Source organism: Halichondria panicea, chromosome 9 (genome assembly GCF_963675165.1).
Source record: "Halichondria panicea chromosome 9, odHalPani1.1, whole genome shotgun sequence".
NCBI lineage: Eukaryota > Metazoa > Porifera > Demospongiae > Suberitida > Halichondriidae > Halichondria > Halichondria panicea.
Window position 1 is genome coordinate 3942599 of NC_087385.1, and position 22559 is coordinate 3965157.

The 22559-nt window shown below is 42.5% G+C and overlaps 3 protein-coding genes and 1 pseudogene across 3 annotated transcripts in view; 1 reads left to right on the forward strand and 3 right to left on the reverse strand.

Annotated features, from left to right (window-relative positions):
• The window catches only part of LOC135342016 (uncharacterized), a 106480-nt gene that overhangs the window by 49439 nt on the left and 34482 nt on the right, over window positions 1-22559 (reverse strand). The window lies entirely within an intron of this gene.
• Window positions 5996-8629, reverse strand: LOC135342029 (tripartite motif-containing protein 2-like). The gene is made up of 2 exons (XM_064538717.1): window positions 8525-8629; window positions 5996-8401 (listed from the first exon to the last, which is right to left on the reverse strand). The coding sequence occupies exon 2, from the start codon at window positions 8371-8373 to the stop codon at window positions 6142-6144; it is 2232 nt and encodes a 743-aa protein (XP_064394787.1). The 5' UTR covers window positions 8374-8401; window positions 8525-8629; the 3' UTR covers window positions 5996-6141.
• Window positions 8915-13438, reverse strand: LOC135342055 (dihydroxy-acid dehydratase-like; annotated as a pseudogene).
• Window positions 15983-18417, forward strand: LOC135342050 (uncharacterized). Its single transcript, XM_064538739.1, has 2 exons — window positions 15983-16285; window positions 16446-18417. Exons 1-2 carry the CDS (start codon window positions 16103-16105, stop codon window positions 17235-17237), a joined length of 975 nt encoding a protein of 324 aa, XP_064394809.1. The 5' UTR covers window positions 15983-16102; the 3' UTR covers window positions 17238-18417.

Genomic DNA, 22559 nt, shown 5'->3' on the forward strand with positions numbered 1-22559 from the left:
GAGCTGTGCAATACTAAGCTCTTTTTGCAACACCCTGCACCTGCAGTGGTGTTTTTGCTGACTTTCCCATGCTGGGTTTTTGCTTTTTGCTCACTTGCTAGTGGCTGGAGCTGAGCTGTGCAATACTAAGCTCTTTTTGCAACACCCTACACCTGCAGTGGTGTTTGCTGGATTGTCCCTGCTGGGCTTGCTTTTTTGCTCCCAATGCTAGTGACTGAGCTGAATGGTGCAAAAGAAGAAGCTCCATTTGCAACACTCAGCCAAGCACATATATAGCAACACTTATAGTACGCACACAACTTTTGACACTTGCCAAAAACAAACACCAAAACAATTTTATTTCTCTCACCTTCCAAGGAAACAGCCGTTCCTAAGGTGGAAGGGAGAGAAGGTTGAGTGGGGTTAGCTGTACCAGCTGCAACAGCAACTGTTGAGACGGCAGTACTGCTGGTAGTGCTGGTAGCTGGTCCCAAACTGTTGGGAGTACTAACTGAGCCAGAACTGTTGAGATGCTCCTGCACTTGTGGAATGGCGAAGAGTGAGTTGAGCGTGCCTAGAATTGCAGGAGTTGAGCCTTCAGCCATCATTTGACTTTGAATTGAATTCAGATAGCAGAAGCGTCTCTCAGAGCTTGCTTGAGTTGCAGCGAATGCGAAAGTAATGTTGTCACCCCCGGTAACCGCGCCTGCGCACTAAAATTGTGCCTGCCATTATTACGCAGCGGTACGCATGCGCAGGATTATGTGGAAATAATCTTTGGGGTATGAGGAGTCTCCCTGATTAACTCCGTTTAACCAATACGTTTAAACGCCATTTAAACCTTCGTTGTCAAATAAAAACGAGCAAAAGCTAAGAAGCTTGTGACTGGGTCTGCTTACCTGGATGCTCTAGCACTGCGTTTACAGCATGGGTAGCCTCCACACAACAAGTCAGTACTTCTAATAGTGGCAGCTTTCGGTGTTAAAGCTTCGTTGTCTAATAAAAGCGAGCAAAATGTAGCTTGAACAGAACTTGCACATGCGTTACTTATAACTGAAGTGATCCTGTACCAGGTCCAGAAACAATGGAACAGGGTCACTAAAGTAGAAAGCTGTATATACCAGGAACAATATTGGAACAGGGTCACTAAAGCAGAAAGCTTGCTTTAGCTGACTGGGATCCATGCAGGACCTGGAGCCATACTTCTCTGAGACTCCATGCTTCTTTGCTGTGATCCTAATCCACAGTGCATATATTTATAGTACTACTACCTGTTCTCAAATGTTTCAGCATGCCTCCAGTCTGGTTTAGTTTTATTGCTCCTGAGTTGCTGTGCAAGTCATGCATGATGATGATAACAACATCACTATATGCACTGCATTATATCAGTCTTCTGGTTTCTTTATAATCATGTCACCAGCCGAGGGTTTGCACTTTAGTGCTCTAGTTTGTTTGTTTGTCTGTTTGTCACGAGTATATCTACTCACCTGGATGCCACAGCACTGCGTTTACAGCATGGATAGCCTTCACACAACAATATCTTGGTTTAAATAGTGACAGATTGTGATGTTAAAGCTTCTTTGTCGAGCAAAAGCTAAGAAGCTTGAACAAGCTTGTGACTGGGTGTGCTTACCTGGATGCTCTAGCACTGCGTTTACAACATGGGTAGCCTCCACATAACAAGTCAGTACTTCTAATAGTGGCAGCTTTCGGTGTTAAAGCTTCTTTGTCTAATAAAAGCAGAACTTGCACATACGTTACTTATAACTGAAGTGATCCTGTACCAGGTCCAGAAACAATGGAACAGGGTCACTAAAGTAGAAAGCTTGCTTTAGCTGACTGGGATCCATGCAGGACCTGGAGCCATACTTCTCTGAGACTCCAGGCTTCTTTGCTGTGATCCTAATCCACAGTGCATATTATCTATAGTACTACTTGTTCTCAAATGTTTCAGCATGCCTCCAGTCTGGTTTAGTTTTATTGCTCCTGAGTTGCTGTGCAAGTCATGCATGATGATGATAACAACATCACTATATGCACTGCATTATATCAGTCTTTTAGGTCTTTTGGTTTCATGTCACCAGCCGAGGGTTTGCACTTTAGTGCTCTAGTTACCCGAGGCGCGCGTGGGCGACCACGGGTATAGTAGTCTGTTGGTTTGTTTGTTTGTCTGTTTGTTTGTTTGTCACAGGTATATCTACTCACCTGGATGCCACAGCACTGCGTTTAGAGCATGGATAGCCTTCACACAACAATATCTTGATTTAAATAGTGGCAGATTTTGCTGTTAAAGCTTCTTTGTCGAGCAAAAGCTAAGAAGCTTGAATAAGCTTGTGACTAGGTCTGCTTACCTGGATGCTCTAGCACTGCGTCTACAGCATGAGTAGCCTCCACACAACAAGTTAGTACTTTTGATAGTGGCAGCTTTCGGTGTTAAAGCTCCTTTGTCTAATAAAAGCGAGCAAAATGTAGCTGGAACAGAACTTGCACATGCGTTACATATAACTGAAGTGATCCTGTACCAAGAACGATGGAACAGGGTCACTAAAGTAGAAAGCTGTATATACCAGGAACAATGGAACAGGGTCACTAAAGTAGGAGCTTGAATTATAGCTCCTGCTGCTGACTGGGATCCTACTCCATGCAGAACCTGGAGCTATACTTCTCTGAGACTCCAGGCTTCTTTACTGTGATCCTAATCCACAGTGCATATCATCTATAGTAGTCTACCACTACCTGTTCTCAGCATGCCTCCAGTCTGGTTTAGTTTTATTGCTCCTGAGTTGCTGTGCAAGTCATACATGATAACAACATCACTATATGCACTGCATTATATTTCTGGTTTCTTTATAATCATGTCACCAGCCGAGGGTTTGCACTTTAGTGCTCTAGTTTGTTTGTTTGTTTGTTTGTCACAGGTATATCTACTCACCTGGGTACCACAGCGCTGCGTTTACAGCATGGATAGCCTTCACAGAACAATATCTTGGTTTAAATAGTGGCAGATTTTGATGTTAAAGCTTCTTTGTCGAGCAAAAGCTAAGAAGCTTAAACAAGCTTGTGACTAGGTCTGCTTACCTGGATGTTGACCCTGTTCCATTGTTCTTGGTACAGGATCACTTCAGTTATAAGTAACGCATGTGCAAGTTCTGTTCAAGCTACATTTTGCTCGCTTTTATTAGACAACGAAGCTTTAACACCGAAAGCTGCAACTATCCAAAGTACTAACTTGTTGTGTGGAGGCTACTCATGCTGTAAACGCAGTGGACCAAAGTGGTCAACTTCAATTTAGCACTGTGACCACAGAATTTGGTGTGTACATGTATATGAATAGGTTCTGCTGCCATGCATGGCTATCAGGTTTTACACAGTGCAGTGCACCAAAGTAGGCCAAGGTAAATTTAGGACTAGCATGCTACGTGAAGTGGCACTGACAGTCTGCGCATGAGGTTCTATTCAGCAAGCTTGTTTTAGGTGATCATGCAGTTATACCAGGAGCATGCAGCTAATATAATTCTAGCTTCCTGTAATAATTGATCTACATGTAATGATGTACAATTATAGCAGATTAAAAAAAAAATTATATAGAAACCAATCGTTGCTGCATGAGCTGCATGGCCTTGAATCGAAGCATATAATTATAAGCTTTTACACAACATCTACCTAAGTATAATATTTTTGACTATGTCCACTCTATCAGGCAAGCCGAATATAGCTATTTCAGAAAATAGCCGCGGCTTAAAAACTCACGCTGGATACAGCATTATTATTAAAAATAGCCGTGCACTACCATCTCAACAGCTTAATTCAAAAACTTGAATGGAAAACACAATGATAAACACGTTATTTGCACACACATGCATTGTTAATCCAACCACACTTAGGCAGTGCAGCTTGGCACGAATAGCGAGGTGGCCATATTTCAGAAAATAGCCGCGGCTAAAACGACCCTATACGGAGAATCTAATGACTGCATGATTTTGCGGTGCAAGGATTACGCTCTTGTCTGCCAAACCACACTCATCCGGCCGTAATAAACATAATATCACATAGTTAGGGGCAGCCAGAACTGGCTGGTATATATTTAACGGCGAGTGTGGCAGTAGCATAGCCATGCAGGATTTTGTGAAGGGCAGGGCTCAAATTGGTTGAGCAGGGCCAGAGCAGGCGCTGAATAACAGGAATTTTACCTAAAAAGAGGTAATCACTTTTCTTCAGCAATCAGCATGCGCATTAGATGGCCCTGCCCACATTTCTATTGATTCTAGAAGAGGAACAGGGATTGGAAACGGAAGTACCCTCGTGTAACATCCGTGTTACCCGCGATTTAATCGAGGCTGTGTCAACAAGCTAAAGCTGTAGATGGGCGTGGTCCGGCTAGGCCAAGCTGATGACCTATTTCTACACACAGTGTATAATATACCACAATCATAATTTATATGCTCAGTCTGTGCAACTCACTCATATTTAAAGGTCTATACCTATTTTAGCAGTTATAACCAGCACGCTTACACGTTTTAGCAATACAAGGCTATAAATAGCAGCTGTTCGCCTAAAACTTTACTGGAATGTCCCTTTTTACTGGGTGTGGTCAGTCATTAGCAAGTACAATACATGGCTCACAGACTGGGCGTGTTATAGATTGCTGAAAAAGATTATGTCGCGAGAAAACACAATTTTCTTATTTTGAGCGAGTTACCCAGCAAAATAGCCTCGTTTATAGGGCGTAACGCAGATAGTTTTCGAGGTTTTACTGCAGATTCAATGTAAAATGATCACGTGAACCGTTTCAGTTACCAATCCCTCTTACTCTTCTATCTATGATTCTATAGTAACTATATGCATGCAGTACAGTGCAGAATAGATTGACAGATCAGGTGATTCAAGCTGAGTTCAGTGGAGTTGATGGAGCACAAAAGGGGGGGCTCAAGCCTCGTCAGCCCCCCTCTGCATGCCTATGCCACTGTGTGGTAGTATAAACAACTAGCTAGCAATCTGTGCCAAACCAAATGGCGAGTATATCGAGGTTGCCGTACTTCAGAAAGCCAGAATAGCGAGAGTCTACGATTCTGTATGTATATATATATTTATTTACTGATTCAGTCCGTATCCTAGGTGATGTCCAGTAATTATATTATATAATTACTTCCCCCAGGCACTATTCTTATAATCTACTTCCTCAGCAGATTTGAATTGATACGATGCATCTTGACAAAATTTGGTACATTGCACGCAATAAAATTCAAAAATGTTGTGTAAGCTTGACAGTATTGAACTGAACTAGCTGATACCCACCTCATGATAGAGTCTTCCTCCGTGGATCATTCAGACCACCACAGTATTGTGTAGTCAGAGAGGGAGCCGATTTCAGAGGCTCCGCCTTCAGTTGAGAAAGCTACTGTAAAAAAACGTTATAAAACTAGGTTTCTTCACAGTGCACTTGCATTTCCTCAGCAAGGAGATTACCACATAACCAGACAGATAGCACATTCACCAATGCTAGTATATACATCAGTGCATGTTGTGAGGATTGAAAATGAACTGCACTGCACTTGGAGTTGAGAGTAAGGTTTCCACTGTCTGTTTGTACATCAACTGTTAGGATTTAAAATTGTGCTGCTTACACCTTTTGCATCATGACATGGAAAGAGAGTTAACAGTCTCTGGAAAATCAAATAATTATAGAGGGACATCCAGCCACTATGTATAACTGCAGAACACTCTACCAATCAGCAGTGCTAAGAAGGTCTGCACTCTAGACCAATCAGCAGTGCAGTGCTCCAAGAAGGTCCACAGAGCGCATGCGTGGTTCCTTGTGCATCCTCCAGCACGTCACACGTCATGTTGTAATAATTATTATATGTCACGTCATGCTGTAAAGCACTTCAACGTCATAATAATACTTATGTTACAAACCGCTTGCCATACTACCTCAACCTAAAAGCTTGGCTTTTAGGTTGAGGCGGTTATTCGAGACTACTAGTTTTCAACTTAAAAAAATCAGTCTGGGAACAAGGCTAAATTTTATCATGATTATAAATATTAATTTAACAGCTGGCTGACAAGGTTAAGGTTGCATTTCACGTTCCAAATAAAATAATAACGCTACCTACATTTCTATAAACTGAGCTACAAACACAATCCATTTGGCTCGTTTTTCTATTAGAATATCTGCAGTCGCCCGTTACCAAGATCGGACACAACAACAGAGTCATTGCGATCAATAGAGAGTCCATGAATGCCATTAAACTGTCCCTCTTCCGTTCCTTGCCCACCAAACGTGGTGATGTAGGCTCCCTGAGATGTGAACACACTCACATGATGCGGTCCATTCTCACTGACATACACTGTGTCACTGCTGTCGATGGCTATGGCCCAGGAATTAATCAGCTTCTGACCGTCGGCTCTTTGGGAGATGGTTCTTAGGAATTGACCTTTAGCGGTGAAGACTTGTACTCGATTGTTACCATGATCAGTCACATAGAGGTTGTTGGAATTATCAAACGCTGCATACAATGGGGTTTGAAATTGTCCGTTCCCATTGCCACGTGTACCGAAACATCGTTTGAACTTCAGTTCAGTAGAGAGCACTTGTATTCTGTGGTTACACTGATCAGGCACATACAGGTTGTTGTCTCTTTTGTTATAACATATACCACGTGGGCTAATAAACTGAAGGTTACCACTGCCTTGCCTACCAACAGCTTTCACAAACACTCCGTTGGATGAGAACTTATTCACACAATGATTGTTACAATCAACTACATAGATGTTGTCGTCTTTGTCCACAGTCACTCCAAATGCATTACTCAGCTTTCCAAACGTTCGTATCTTCTCACCCTCTGGTGTCAAAACAGAGACAGTACTTCCATCACCTTCAACAACAACCAACTGCCCCTTACTGTTGAAGACAGTGCCTCGTGGGTAGTTCACACCTCGTACAACTCGGGAAGGCTTCACGAAGCTCTGTGGTGATGGGACTACAGCTATAGGGAATGGACTGCCTCGTACTGCGTCCCCATTGACAGTGATGTGTAGTTCATGCTTTCCTTGTTTCATAGGGCGATAGTTGATCTTGTGTTGGCCATGTTGTTGCTCGATCACTTCACAATTACTTTTATCTTTATTTTCAATACGCACAAGTTCAGCTTTTAGAAAGAGTTTGCTTTTGAATTTCTTGTTTTTCTTGGTCATTGCTTGAAAAGATACAGTTTTTGTTTCTTCAGTTGTAGCACCTTTCAGACCATCTCCTGTCGTGTGGCTGTTCTCTAAACTGAATGATCCACTGTGATCAATCTCTAGGAAATCTTGGCAAGCATGTTGGAGAGGTTCTTTTCCTTTAGTGATCAGTTCCATGTCAGCTTTTGTCTCTGGTTGAATAGCATTTGATTGGAATTCAGTAGAAATCTGTTTGACTCTCTTAATAACGGAAGATATCATTTCGAGTACTTCACCGTCTGTGCCTGTTTTGAGACCCCTATCAGCGTACTCTAGACAGCTGGTTAGTTTAACCTGAGTGATCTCCACTTGGTCCCTTTGTGCCACCAGATCCTTAAGCTTCTGCTGAGTCAGCATCTCTAGCTCTCCCACAAGATCTGCCCTTCGTTGGTCCAACAGTCGATATTGTTCGTCAATCTCCTTGTGGATGTTGGCTTCAATCGCGGCCCTCTGATCGTGGATTGCCTTGGCTCTTATGTCAAAGTCCTTCAGAGCTCGTTGTATACTGTCCAGCTTCTCTTCAACTGGTTTGAGACTACTAGAGACAAGTTCTTCCTTGTGCTTGGTCAGCACATCAGCCACCAGGTCGTAGTTGTGGTCTTTGTGGATACGAATGATGCAGTCCATGCAAATAAGAGTGGAGCAGGTATCGCAATATATTTTGAGGTCATTCCCCAAGTGTTTGGGGCAATGGGGGACGGCCTTCTTTGGGGGAACCAGGCTAGTCACTTGAGCTTTGAGTTCATCCAGCGAAATTAGTTTATGATCACGTGTGTATTTAACTCTTTTGTGAGCAGCTTGACATTCATCACACAAAAAGTCCCCACAGTCGTTACAGTACCCGGTGGCTTTGCCATCCTCACAGCTGCCACAGTTTGTATCATTGTCGTCGTCGGCTTTGTTGAAAGCATCTTGTATCTCAAACAAGTGGTCGATGTGGAAGTCTGATTGCAGTCCAGCCACTCCCCTCTCTGACAGTGGGACAATGTGTCGACAGGTGGGACAAGTGAGGGAGCATCCATCCTTGGTCACTAGTTTCTCCAGACACGGGGATTTGCAAAACACATGAAAACAAGGCAAGAGTTTTGGCTGCTTGAAAGTGTCGAGACAAAGGGAGCATTCGAGTTGAGCATCGAGTTTCTTGAGAGCTTCTTTTGTTGTCACTCTCTCGGCCATGGCTTTGGATATTGTAAGGTTTGTTTTTCTGTGGGGCCGGGGACACACAATATTCAGTGTTGTGTCAAACACATGCCCCAAAATAACTTACAGCAAACAAATAAACTATGAAGAGACAGGTACGTCATGCACACTGCACTGATTAACTCACAATTCCTTGGCATGTTGGCTTGAACGCCTTGAAGCAAAAATGGCCGGGTAATGTCAAATCCTTAACGATATTCATAGCTGATTTGTAGAGACCAACACAAGTACTAGTTCAAGTACATGTACGTACATAATTATTGCCTATAAGTTCTCTCCCTCCCACGCTTACAATGAGAACCGGCTGGAATTCGAGACTACATAAAAAAAATTATTGCCGATTCTGGATGCAGCAAAATTAAAATGTTCATCATGATGCAATAGCCAAAATAACTCGAGAAACAAAGCAACTTCATGTGCTGAATGATGACATTTCAATAAATCATTCACACAGCTGATAACGAAACGTTTCACATTACTCAACTCATTAGACCAACAGTGCACAATCATATAGAGTCTACTCTACAAACACGGTCCAAGTATTAATTAAACATGCATACAATTCTGCATCAATTAAAAATTGTTTGCTTTACAGGACAAAACTACAACGTTGGCCTCTACTATACACAGTTGGTTTAGCTGGTCACAGCTCCTGTATGTGCACTGGACACAGAGCGTCGATACTTCGCCAGAAGAACCTTCACTTTCTGACGCTCTTGAGGAATCTTCCAGCAAGCTTTCCGAGCCGTCAACACCTCCTTACTGACCTCCTGCGTGGGTGTGCGGGGGAGTATGAATGTATTCCATCACATGTACAGTGCTTAATTATTTGCACACTCACCAGATCTACTCTCCTGTTGACAGCATCAATGCTTATCATATCTCCGTTCTCCACTAGTGCTATAGGCCCGCCCACGAATGCCTCGGGTGTCACATGACCAATCATGATCCCGTGAGATGCTCCGCTGAAGCGTCCATCAGTTATCAAGGGAACGGTCTTCCCCAGGCTGGCACCAACCAGTGCAGAGCCTGGACTCAACATCTCAGGCATGCCAGGACTACACAAAGGAGAGGGGTGTGTATCATGTGTGGGGGAATTAAGTATTCAACTAATGTACAATAAACAGAAACTGAAACTAAAATTTACATGAAACTGTAGCTATAGTGACAGATGCGGCAAAACAACCAAGGCATGGATTCAGGATAAATATTTGAATTAAATGCAACTTAATAAATAATGGAATACACTAACTTGCTCACCTTCTCTTGGGTCATTCATATCGTATCACGAGCACCTGTCCTGGTTTAACCTGGCCCCCCATAATGGCATCATAGGCTGGCCCCTCCCCATCGAACACAATCGCCTGGGAACAAGCAGACACACTCAATAAAGGAGGGCATTGTGTCCATGCATGGTGTGTAGACTCACTGGGCCTTTGAACGGCTTGTCAAACACTTTCCCACTCAGCTTCAGCACGGCACTGTCTGTTGCCATGCTACCCTGGGATGCAATCATGAGAAAATGCATATAATTTTCACCATCTAAATGTTGAATAAGTGTTCAAATAAAACGCACATGCAGAACAAATGACTTACTCACAATGATTGCATATATAGGTGAGAATACACACAGCTTATCCATCTCACCTTGACAATGGTAATGTGGTGCCCGGGAGGGGAGAGGGGTTTAGAGATGGGATACACAACGTCCTGTGTCAGATCAGATGCTTTGGAGACAGATGCTAAATTCTCTGCCACAGTCTTTCCGGTCACTGTGAGACAGTCACCATGTAAGAGCCCTGCGTCTAGTAGCTCCTTCATGAGTATAGGGAGGCCTCCAGCAGTGTGCAGGTCTGCCATGTAGTACTGTGGGTACAGAGGTATGTGGTTATCATGTGTGTACAAGGGTATGTGGTTGTCTTGACCATGGTGTGTACAAGGGTATGTGGTGAGGGTACAGGAATATATAATTATAATGCTAACCTTTCCATGAAGCTTAAAGTTGCCTAGCAGAGGCACACGATAGCAATCCTGTTGAAGTCCTCAATACACAGATCCACATCAGCCCTACACCAGAGGAAGTACGACATCTGCGACTCAAAGGAAGTGTTTTAGACTCACATTCCTTAGGTCAAAGTTCAACTGCGTGTTACCTGCCAAAGCTGTTTTAGCTGCTGAGAGTCTGATTCGTGTGTTATAGCTATTAGTTTAAATCAACCACATAGTTTCAGCTTCAGAATCCACTAGCTGTATGGTTGGCACCATATTGCCAGGCAACTACTAGTGGACTAATTTACATTGCTAAGTACAACTAAGAGCCAGGCCAAACAGCATCATCTACTGTCATAGTACACGAAAATACTTTAAGCAACTGATGTTTACCTACAAGCTTGGCTATAAACAATGTTTGCTTCGCAAGCCAATTAACACAAGCTAGCTATGACATTATATGCACCTCCCATAATTCACCATATGTACACTAGCTGTATAATCATAATACAATTCACAATTGCTCCATAGGATACGGTTTGAGTTGCTCAGCGAAATCCCTCATCTCCATGCCAACGTTGTCGTGCCCTGATGTGGTCACAGCTGACAACTCCACCAGGTAGTGCTCTGACAACAGCTGGGCACCCGCCACACCAGCTCCCTCTCCTGACGGCTGTGTGTGTGTGTGTGGGTGGGGAGGGGGTAGTATGAACAGCAATACAAATTTACCATGTTGACCACGATATTTAAGCTGAATGGCATATAACTTAGTGCTATGTACTTGCTAGTACAACAAGAACTTTCCCCAAATAGCCTTATCTACCTATCGTTACGTAGCACTTTTCCCAATAGGCTTAATTATCTAAACTTCCCTATAATTATCAAAAGCCCATAATAAAAGAAAGAGAGAGTATCGAATGTAGTATAGCCGTGCATCAGAAATAATTCCGAAAGCAACGTGACTTCCTGCCTGAAATGCATAATAAATTAATGAGAATTTATTAGTAGCAGCTCTGGGCCTCAGATTGGTCACTTTTGTTACAAAGCAGGAGATTACATTAATTTTCGGATGCAAGGTTATGCTACGTCTATACTTTTTTTTCTCTCTTGTATTATATATATACAAATGTATATAGACTCTTGAATGCATTTTTAAGCTATGCACCTTCACATACATGTACTACCGGTACATTGGTGGATTAGGGAAAGGCAGTCAACCTATCTTCCCTTGTGTAGGCTAGCACAACCCACACGGTGCACTCATTAGCATCAATTAATTCATCTGATTCACACGTTTCCTCCTACAAACAGTATAATATTATGCTAATCATTCACTACCATCCTGTGTGTGCTCTCCCCTGAACTAGGGTGGACTCAACTGTATTTGTAGTTCAACCCAAACCGTAGACATGCTACGGAAGTTAGATATTTTCAACTCTAAAGTGCCACCAGCTATTTAGACTGTTAAGGGGATGGTTCCCACTGGAATGTTTAGTGTCAGCTAGCAACAACAACAAATAAACACACACCTGATAGAGTTTGAAGACGGCAATTTTCATTTGCCCCTTTCTGAACACGTAGCCTCTCAGTATCAGCTCATAGACGGCCCTGTCAGTGTGTGCACAAACTGTCATGATTGCCCATGGAGATAATTATAGTCACTGATAAACTCTAAGTCTAGCTTGTACATGTATGTTGAATTGTTGGAATCATGTCTGTTGAATTTATAATGTGTGTGTAGTGGAGTCACAAACTTAAGTAGGGATATGACCACACTGGTCGGTGGTGGTCGGTACTAACCGCCTCTAGACTAGACAAAAATATACCACCTCTTAGGCCTACACGTAGTTATTACCACATTTTAGAGGCTATTACAAAAGTTAATTTGTGTGTTGATTACCCGAGGCAAGCGTGGGCGGCCACGGGTATAGTAGTTGTTTGGTTTGTTTGTCTGTTTGTAATTGTGAGTCTGCTCACCTGGATGCCATGGCACTTGCGTTTTACAGAATGCATAGCCTTCACACAACAAGTTATTAATTTTAACTGTGGTAGATTTCGATGTTAAAGCTTCGTTGTCGAATAAAAGCGAGCAAAAGCTAACTTGCACGGTGGCAGCTAGCTAACTACACGCGGCCTTTATTCGAGATTCGAGATAGCCTACGTATTAGTGATCCTGTATTAGGAACAATGGAACAGGGTCACTAAGTAGAAAGCTAGAATTATGATTGTTATTTCTTTTCCTACCCGGCCCAGAGCATACCCCAAAAGCCATAAATTATTTCTAAGACTCCATGCTTCTTTGCTTTGCTGTCTAGTCCATAGAATTCAGAATGGAGGTAAAACTCAGATGTCATAAACAGGCAAATAATGCATGTACTATAATTATACTAAAACTCCAATCTCAGCCTGTTACGTTACTTGCTGCTTTATAGCCAGCAACACTCTTTGGATTGCTATACACTTGTAGATCATGTCAACAGCCGAGGGTTAGCACTTTAGTGCTCTAGTTTGTTTGTTTGTCTGTTTGTCACGAGTATATCTACTCACCTGGATGCCACAGCACTGCGTTTACAGCATGGATAGCCTTCACACAACAATATCTTGGTTTAAATAGTGACAGATTGTGATGTTAAAGCTTCTTTGTCGAGCAAAAGCTAAGAAGCTTGAACAAGCTTGTGACTGGGTCTGCTTACCTGGATGCTCTAGCACTGCCTTTACAGCATGGGTAGCCTCCACATAACAAGTCAGTACTTCTAATAGTGGCAGCTTTCGGTGTTAAAGCTTCTTTGTCTAATAAAAGCGAGCAAAATGTAGCTTGAACAGAACTTGCACATGCGTTACTTATAACTGAAGTGATCCTGTACCAGGTCCAGAAACAATGGAACAGGGTCACTAAAGTAGAAAGCTGTATATACCAGGAACAATGGAACAGGGTCACTAAAGTAGAAAGCTTGCTTTAGCTGACTGGGATCCATGCAGGACCTGGAGCCATACTTCTCTGAGACTCCAGGCTTCTTTGCTGTGATCCTAATCCACAGTGCATATTATCTATAGTACTACTTGTTCTCAAATGTTTCAGCATGCCTCCAGTCTGGTTTAGTTTTATTGCTCCTGAGTTGCTGTGCAAGTCATGCGCATGATGATGATAACAACATCACTATATGCACTGCATTATATCAGTCTTTTGTTTTCATGTCACCAGCCGAGGGTTTGCACTTTAGTGCTCTAGTTTGTTTGTTTGTTTGTTTGTTTGTTTGTGACAGGTGAATCTACTCACCTGGATGCCACAGCACTGCGTTTACAGCATTGATAGCCTTCATACAACAAGTTATTAATTTTAATAGTGGCAGAATTTCATGTTAAACCTTCGTTGTCAAATAAAAACGAGCAAAAGCTAAGAAGCTTGTGACTGGGTCTGCTTACCTGGATGCTCTAGCACTGCGTTTACAGCATGGGTAGCCTCCACACAACAAGTCAGTACTTCTAATAGTGGCAGCTTACGGTGTTAAAGCTTCTTTGTCTAATAAAAGCGAGCAAAATGTAGCTTGAACAGAACTTGCACATGCGTTACTTATAACTGAAGTGATCCTGTACCAGGTCCAGAAACAATGGAACAGGGTCACTAAAGTAGAAAGCTGTATATACCAGGAACAATATTGGAACAGGGTCACTAAAGCAGAAAGCTTGCTTTAGCTGACTGGGATCCATGCAGGACCTGGAGCCATACTTCTCTGAGACTCCATGCTTCTTTGCTGTGATCCTAATCCACAGTGCATATATTTATAGTACTACTACCTGTTCTCAAATGTTTCAGCACGCCTCCAGTCTGGTTTAGTTTTATTGCTCCTGAGTTGCTGTGCAAGTCATGCATGATGATGATAACAACATCACTATATGCACTGCATTATAATTATCAGTCTTCTGGTTTCTTTATAATCATGTCACCAGCCGAGGGTTTGCACTTTAGTGCTCTAGTTTGTTTGTTACCCGAGGCGCGCGTGGGCGGCCACGGGTATAGTAGTCTGTTGGTTTGTTACCCGAGGCGCGCGTGGGCGGCCACGGGTATAGTAGTCTGTTGTTACCCGAGGCCGTGCCGCGGCCAGCGGGTATAGTAGTCTGTTGGTTTGTTTGTTTGTTTGTTTGTTTGTGATGGGGTTTTCTACTCACCTGGATGCCATAGCGCTGCGTTTGCAGCATAGATAGCCTTCACACAACAATATCTTGATTTAAATAGTGGCAGATTTTGATGTTAAAGTTTCTTTGTCGAATAAAAGCGAGCAAAAGCTAAACTTGCCCGTTGGCAGCTGATAAATACACGCGGCCTTTATTCGAGATACCCTATGTTACATTGTGATTTTTCCACATGGGTTACTTACAGCTGACGTGATCCTGTACCAGAAACAATGGAACAGGGTCACTAAAGTAGAAAGCTAGAATTACTGCCTCTGCTGACTAGGTATTTGCAGCTGAAGTGATCCCGTAACATGAATAAGGGCCAAGAAAGTAGAATTGTGACTGGTTGTTGACTGACTCTGGATCCTATACTCTAGCCTGGAAGGAGCCATACTTCTCTTAGTCTAAGACTCCAGGCTTCTTTGCTGTGATCCCAGTCCACAGTGCATGTCTCATGTGACATACTCAATGTTTCAGCATCCCTACAGTCTGGTTTAGTTTTATTGCTCTTGAGTTGCTGTGCTAGTCATACATGCACTGCATTAATCACTCTTCTGGTTTCTTTATTATCATGTCACCAGCCGAGGGTTTGCACTTTAGTGCTCTAGGTTTGTTTGTTTGTCTGTTTGTTTGTTTGTCACAGGTATATCTACTCACCTGGATGCCACAGCACTGCGTTTACAGCATGGATAGCCTTCACACAACAATATCTTGATTTAAATAGTGGCAGATTTTGATGTTAAAGCTTCTTTGTCGAGCAAAAGCTAAGAAGCTTGAATAAGCTTGTGACTAGGTCTGCTTACCTGGATGCTCTAGCACTGCGTTTACAGCATGAGTAGCCTCCACACAACAAGTTAGTACTTTGGATAGTGGCAGCTTTCGGTGTTAAAGCTCCTTTGTCTAATAAAAGCGAGCAAAATGTAGCTTGAACAGAACTTGCACATGCGTTACTTATAACTGAAGTGATCCTGTACCAAGAACGATGGAACAGGGTCACTAAAGTAGAAAGCTATATATACCAGGAACAATGGAACAGGGTCACTAAAGTAGAAGCTTGAATTATAGTTCCTGTGCTGCTGACTGGGATCCTACTCCATGCAGAACCTGGAGCCATACTTTTCTGAGACTCCAGGCTTCTTTACTGTGATCCTAATCCACAGTGCATAATTATATCTATAGTACCACTACCTGTTCTCAAATGTTTCAGCATGCCTCCAGTCTGGTTTAGTCCTGAGTTGCTGTGCAAGTCATGCCAGTGCATGATGATGATAACAACATCACTATAATATATGCACTGCATTATATCAGTCTTCTGGTTTCTTTATAATCATGTCACCAGCCGAGGGTTTGCACTTCAGTGCTCTAGTTACCCGAGGCGCGCGTGGGCGGCCACGGGTATAGTAGTCTGTTGGTTTGTTACTGTTGTTTTCACTTCCCTTCGAATATGCGTATGCGAATATGCGTATGCGAAAATGCGTATGCATATATGCATACGCCACGTGTGCAACCATTTTTTATTTTCGAGTCAACTTATTAAACTAAGATGGATCACTGGGACATCCATTGTCGAACAAATGGCCCCCAAGGCAGCATTGAAGTAGGCGCATTTCACATGCGTGAAGACTGTGAGTCTAGTACATCTGGTGTGGTACGTGCTAGTGGGACTGACATCACGGTGATAAGCCCTAGCTCAAGCCCTAGCTCAAGCCCAGAGATTGCACAAACTGTGAGTTCATACAAGTATACTTAACACACCTACTGCTGCTATAGATTTACTACACATTTATACTAAAATACTGTCACACAAAATTAATTATGTGACACAAGGCATTAATAAATTTAGCAGCCCAGTGCAGTGTAGGATGTTATGGTATTATTTATTACAGAGTGACCATGGAAGTGTACCGAAACAGTCCCCTCAAGTTCAAGTGGAGTATTCATTGAAGATCATTAACCGTCTTATTCCAGGTGGTGCCGTGGAACGGTTCTCAGCAAGTGTCTTTCATAGCAAACAAGAATTGGAGGAGAAAATTATGTGTACTTTGGAATCTGAGAAGCTCATTAAAAGTACTGATGGTGTACAGTTTGGCTACATAATGCCTGGTCATGGTTTCAAAGGAAAGCAGCAACTAGTTGATAGTGATGCTGATGTGGCAACAATGTATGACTCCTACAAAAAGAAAACCCCTATAATCATTTGGGCAAAGATAAAAGCACATGCTCGAAAGCGCCTCTCTATTTCTGATGTCAGTTCTGGTGTACCCCCAAAGAAGAAAAAGCCTGAAGAGGACAAAAACAAACCTGCCCGTCATTCAAGCTACCAAGGCCATTTGTTGAAAATGGCTGAAGTTGACTCTATTGTTGATGAGCTAGAGGAAAAACACACTTCTAGAGAGTTTAGTCCTGAGCAACTTCGAGCCTGGGCTCATATGATTCAGCTAAACAAGCACGTATCATATGACGAGCCTCCAGACAAGCCATTCTTTCGCCAATCAAAGTTGAAGAAACGATCTATATCTGAGCCTCAAGGAATATCACCTGCCAAACGAATCACACTGAGGTCTGAATGCATTGATCAGCTTGAGAAATGGCACAAACTGATGGAGCTAGGTGCTATTACACAAGATCAATATGTAGAGTATAAGGATACAATCATGAGTGATATCAAGAAGTTTTGAGTGTAATATTAAAGCAAGAACATTGTAAAGTAATCATGCTTATGCATATCCACTATCACTTATCCAACCTACACATTGTTCTTTTGTGATGTTGTCAAAAGCTGACTGAATAATACTTTGAGGGTCATCTGTTGTCTGATATAGTTCGTCATGATCTTTAATGAAGTACTTTACTGAACTAAAGGTTTCCTCTATTGGATTAAGGTCTGGGCTGTATGGAGGCAGAAACATAACTAGTATTCCAGCATCCTCAAGTAGCTCGATGACTTCCGGCACATGGTGAATGGAACAATTGTCCAGGACTATCACTGACTTGCTGCTTGAACCATCAAATGGGTTCATGTTGGGTATCAGAGTTCCTCTAAGAAAATCGAAAAATTTGTCTCCATTAAAAGTTCCCGTAGTGAGTTCGACTCCAAGTAGCCCTTCAGAGCAAATAGCAGCAAGTGCAGAGATTCTAATTCCACGTACTAGGAAGCGATGACATACTGGGGGTAAGCCTTTCAGTGAGTACCCAAATTTCCTTAATGATTGGCGCTTATCGCTTCCAGTTTCGTCAATCCATACAAATTGTTCTTTCCTAAAGAGCAATGCATGTGCTAAGAAGTCAGCTCTATACTGAACGCTTCTTTGCTTGGCAATATACTGAATTTTCTTTCTTGTGAATCCATTCCTCTTCATAACACGGCACACTGTAGCTTCAGATACTATCACTCCAGTTGCCTCTTTAATTATGCTGCGTATCTCTCTCAGATAAGTACAAGGATTTTCAGATATTATGCCAATGATCAGTAGCTCATGATAATCATCTAAGTGCCTGGTTTGTGGCCGAAGAGGTTGATTTTTGGCAACCACGTCTCCTGACATTTTAAATCGAGAAAAAATTCTGTGAGCAGTACTTGAAGCAATTTGCAAGCGAGCTCCTATCTCTTTGTAAGAGAGGTTCATTCCAATGTGCTGCCATACAACTCTCCAACCAATGTCAGCTGAATATGCAGCTTTCCTCCCAGGTTCAGCAGACATCTTCGATTTTTAAAATTCCCGTGTACGGTACAATGTAGCCTCGAATCCAGGCGTATTTTAATCGGCCTGGTCTCGAGGCTAGGTACAACGGCGCGTGGGCAGGGTAGATACGCCGTACAATACGGACTACGGATATTCGAAGGGAAGTGAAATCAACAGTACCCGAGGCGCGCGTGGGCGGCCACGGGTATAGTAGTATGTTGGTCTGTTTGTTTGTTTGTTTGTTTGTTTGTTTGTCACAGGTATATCTACTCACCTGGATGCCACAGCGCTGCGTTTACAGCATAGATAGCCTTCACAGAACAATATCTTGATTTAAATAGTGGCAGATTTTTATGTTAAAGCCTCTTTGTCGAGCAAAAGCTAAGAAGCTTGAATAAGCTTGTGACTAGGTCTGCTTACCTGGATGCTCTAGCACTGCGTTTACAGCATGAGTAGCCTCCACACAACAAGTTAGTACTTTTGATAGTGACAGCTTTCGGTGTTAAAGCTCCTCTGTCTAATAAAAGCGAGCAAAATGTAGCTTGAACAGAACTTGCACATGCGTTACTTATAACTGAAGTGATCCTGTACCAAGAAAACGATGGAACAGGGTCACTAAAGTAGAAAGCTGTATATACCAGAAACAATGGAACAGGGTCACTAAAGTAGAAGCTTGAATTATAGCTCCTGCTGCTGACTGGGATCCTACTCCATGCAGAACCTGGAGCCATACTTCTCTGAGACTCTAGGCTTCTTTACTGTGATCCTAATCCACAGTGCTATAGTACCACTACCTGTTCTCAAATGTTTCAGCATGCCTCCAGTCTGGTTTAGTTTTATTGCTCCTGAGTTGCTGTGCAAGTCCTACATGATAACAACATCACTATATGCACTGCATTATATTTCTGGTTTCTTTTTAATCATGTCACCAGCCGAGGGTTTGCACTTTAGTGCTCTAGTTACCCGAGGCGCGCGTGGGCGGCCACGGGTATAGTAGTATGTTGGTCTGTTTGTTACCCGAGGCGCGTGGGCGGCCACGGGTATAGTAGTCTGTTGGTTTGTTACCCGAGGCCGTGCCGCGGCCAGCGGGTATAGTAGTCTGTTGGTTTGTTACCCGAGGCGCGCGTGGGCGGCCACGGGTATAGTAGTATGTTGGTCTGTTTGTTACCCGAGGCCGTGCCGCGGCCAGCGGGTATAGTAGTCTGTTGGTTTGTTTGTTTGTTTGTTTGTTTGTGATGGGGTTTTCTACTCACCTGGATGCCATAGCGCTGCGTTTGCAGCATAGATAGCCTTCACACAACAATATCTTGATTTAAATAGTGGCAGATTTTGATGTTAAAGTTTCTTTGTCGAATAAAAGCGAGCAAAAGCTAAACTTGCCCGTTGGCAGCTGATAAATACACGCGGCCTTTATTCGAGATACCCTATGTTACATTGTGATTTTTCCACATGGGTTACTTACAGCTGACGTGATCCTGTACCAGAAACAATGGAACAGGGTCACTAAAGTAGAAAGCTAGAATTACTGCCTCTGCTGACTAGGTATTTGCAGCTGAAGTGATCCCGTAACATGAATAAGGGCCAAGAAAGTAGAATTGTGACTGGTTGTTGACTGACTCTGGATCCTATACTCTAGCCTGGAAGGAGCCATACTTCTCTTAGTCTAAGACTCCAGGCTTCTTTGCTGTGATCCCAGTCCACAGTGCATGTCTCATGTGACATACTCAATGTTTCAGCATCCCTACAGTCTGGTTTAGTTTTATTGCTCTTGAGTTGCTGTGCTAGTCATACATGCTACATGCACTGCATTATCACTCTTCTGGTTTCTTTATTATCATGTCACCAGCCGAGGGTTTGCACTTTAGTGCTCTAGTTTGTTTGTTTGTTTGTTTGTCACAGGTATATCTACTCACCTGGATGCCACATCACTGCGTTTACAGCATGGATAGCCTTCACACAACAATATCTTGATTTAAATAGTGGCAGATTTTGCTGTTAAAGCTTCTTTGTCGAGCAAAAGCTAAGAAGCTTGAATAAGCTTGTGACTAGGTCTGCTTACCTGGATACTCTAGCACTGCGTTTACAGCATGAGTAGCCTCCACACAACAAGTTAGTACTTTTGATAGTGACAGCTTTCGGTGTTAAAGCTCCTTTGTCTAATAAAAGCGAGCAAAATGTAGCTTGAACAGAACTTGCACATGCGTTACTTATAACTGAAGTGATCCTGTACCAAGAAAACGATGGAACAGGGTCACTAAAGTAGAAAGCTGTATATATACCAGGAACAATGGAACAGGGTCACTAAAGTAGAAGCTTGAATTATAGCTCCTGCTGCTGACTGGGATCCTACTCCATGCAGAACCTGGAGCCATACTTCTCTGAGACTCCAGGCTTCTTTACTGTGATCCTAATCCATAGTGCATATATCTATAGTACCACTACCTGTTCTCAAATGTTTCAGCATGCCTCCAGTCTGGTTTAGTTTTATTGCTCCTGAGTTGCTGTGCAAGTCATACATGATAACAACATCACTATAATTATGGACTGCATTATATTTCTGGTTTCTTTATAATCATGTCACCAGCCGAGGGTTTGCACTTTAGTGCTCTAGTTTGTTTGTTTGTTTGTTTGTCTGTTTGTCACGAGTATATCTACTCACCTGGATGCCACAGCACTGCGTTTACAGCATGGATAGCCTTCACACAACAATATCTTGGTTTAAATAGTGACAGATTGTGATGTTAAAGCTTCTTTGTCGAGCAAAAGCTAAGAAGCTTGAACAAGCTTGTGACTGGGTCTGCTTACCTGGATGCTCTAGCACTGCGTTTACAGCATGGGTAGCCTCCACATAACAAGTCAGTACTTCTAATAGTGGCAGCTTTCGGTGTTAAAGCTTCTTTGTCTAATAAAAGCGAGCAAAATGTAGCTTGAACAGAACTTGCACATGCGTTACTTATAACTGAAGTGATCCTGTACCAAGAAAGATGGAACAGGGTCACTAAAGTAGAAAGCTGTATATACCAGGAACAATGGAACAGGGTCACTAAAGTAGAAGCTTGAATTATAGCTCCTGCTGCTGACTGGGATCCTACTCCATGCAGAACCTGGAGCCATACTTCTCTGAGACTCCAGGATTCTTTACTGTGATCCTAATCCACAGTGCATATATCTATATAGTACCACTACCTGTTCTCAAATGTTTCAGCATGCCTCCAGTCTGGTTTAGTTTTATTGCTCCTGAGTTGCTGTGCAAGTCATACATGATAACAACATCACTATATGCACTGCATTATATTTCTGGTTTCTTTTTAATCATGTCACCAGCCGAGGGTTTGCACTTTAGTGCTCTAGTTTGTTTGTTTGTTTGTTTGTGACAGGTGAATCTACTCACCTGGATGCCACAGCACTGCGTTTACAGCATGGATAGCCTTCATACAACAAGTTATTAATTTTAATAGTGGCAGAATTTCATGTTAAACCTTCGTTGTCAAATAAAAACGAGCAAAAGCTAAGAAGCTTGTGACTGGGTCTGCTTACCTGGATGCTCTAGCACTGCGTTTACAGCATGGGTAGCCTCCACACAACAAGTCAGTACTTCTAATAGTGGCAAGCCTCCACTCCTAGCTACCTGGAGGAAAACTGAATTAAAGATATAATTTTTAACATTACAATTATTTTTCTTGACTTGCTCCCACTACTATCTTGTACATGCTTTGTTAAGTTTTCATAAAAAAAATAAATAAAAAAAGAAAGAGATGGATAGGAAACTCCATGTAAATCATTGTCACAATCTGTGTTTCGCGTATGTGGAAAAACATTCTTTTTTTTTTCTTTATCTACTCCAGAGTCTTCTAGTTGTCATTTGCTACCTCGTATAAGGCTTGAATGAAATTTTCGGGGTCAAAGGTAGCGTCCTGGGCAGCTCTTTTTATACTCAGAATTCCTGAAGCGACTAATGCGGTAATTAAAGCCAACATGCCCCGCTTAGTAGTCTGTTTAATTGTGTACTCTAAGATACTTTTATTGTTAGTAGTAGCAGGAGCCCATTACAGAAGGAGCGTCTAATTGTACATGGGTTTGGAAATCACATCTTGTGTGTCTTCCTAAACGCCGCATTGCCTTATAAGAAAAGTGTGTAAGTACTGTGTGCATAAATTACAGACTGCGGTCAGCCTGTAAATATCATTAAGAACAGATTTTGTATGTAGTGCAGCAGGAGGAGAGCTAGGTCGAGCCAGAAAGAGCCAAAACGAAAAGCTAGGCCTTATGGATGATGGTATACATCATGGGAGAGACTGTCATTGGTAAGGTACAGAA

What these genes read in the sequence shown, in the direction of transcription:
- LOC135342050 (XM_064538739.1), top strand. Translation starts at nt 16,103, where the DNA reads ATGGATCACTGGGACATCCATTGTCGAACAAATGGCCCCCAAGGCAGC. An exon ending in GCCCAGAGATTGCACAAACT is followed by an intron (nt 16,286 to 16,445) that starts GTGAGTTCATAC and finishes TATTTATTACAG; the next exon opens with AGTGACCATGGAAGTGTACC.
- LOC135342029 (XM_064538717.1), bottom strand. Translation starts at nt 8,373, where the DNA reads ATGGCCGAGAGAGTGACAACAAAAGAAGCTCTCAAGAAACTCGATGCT.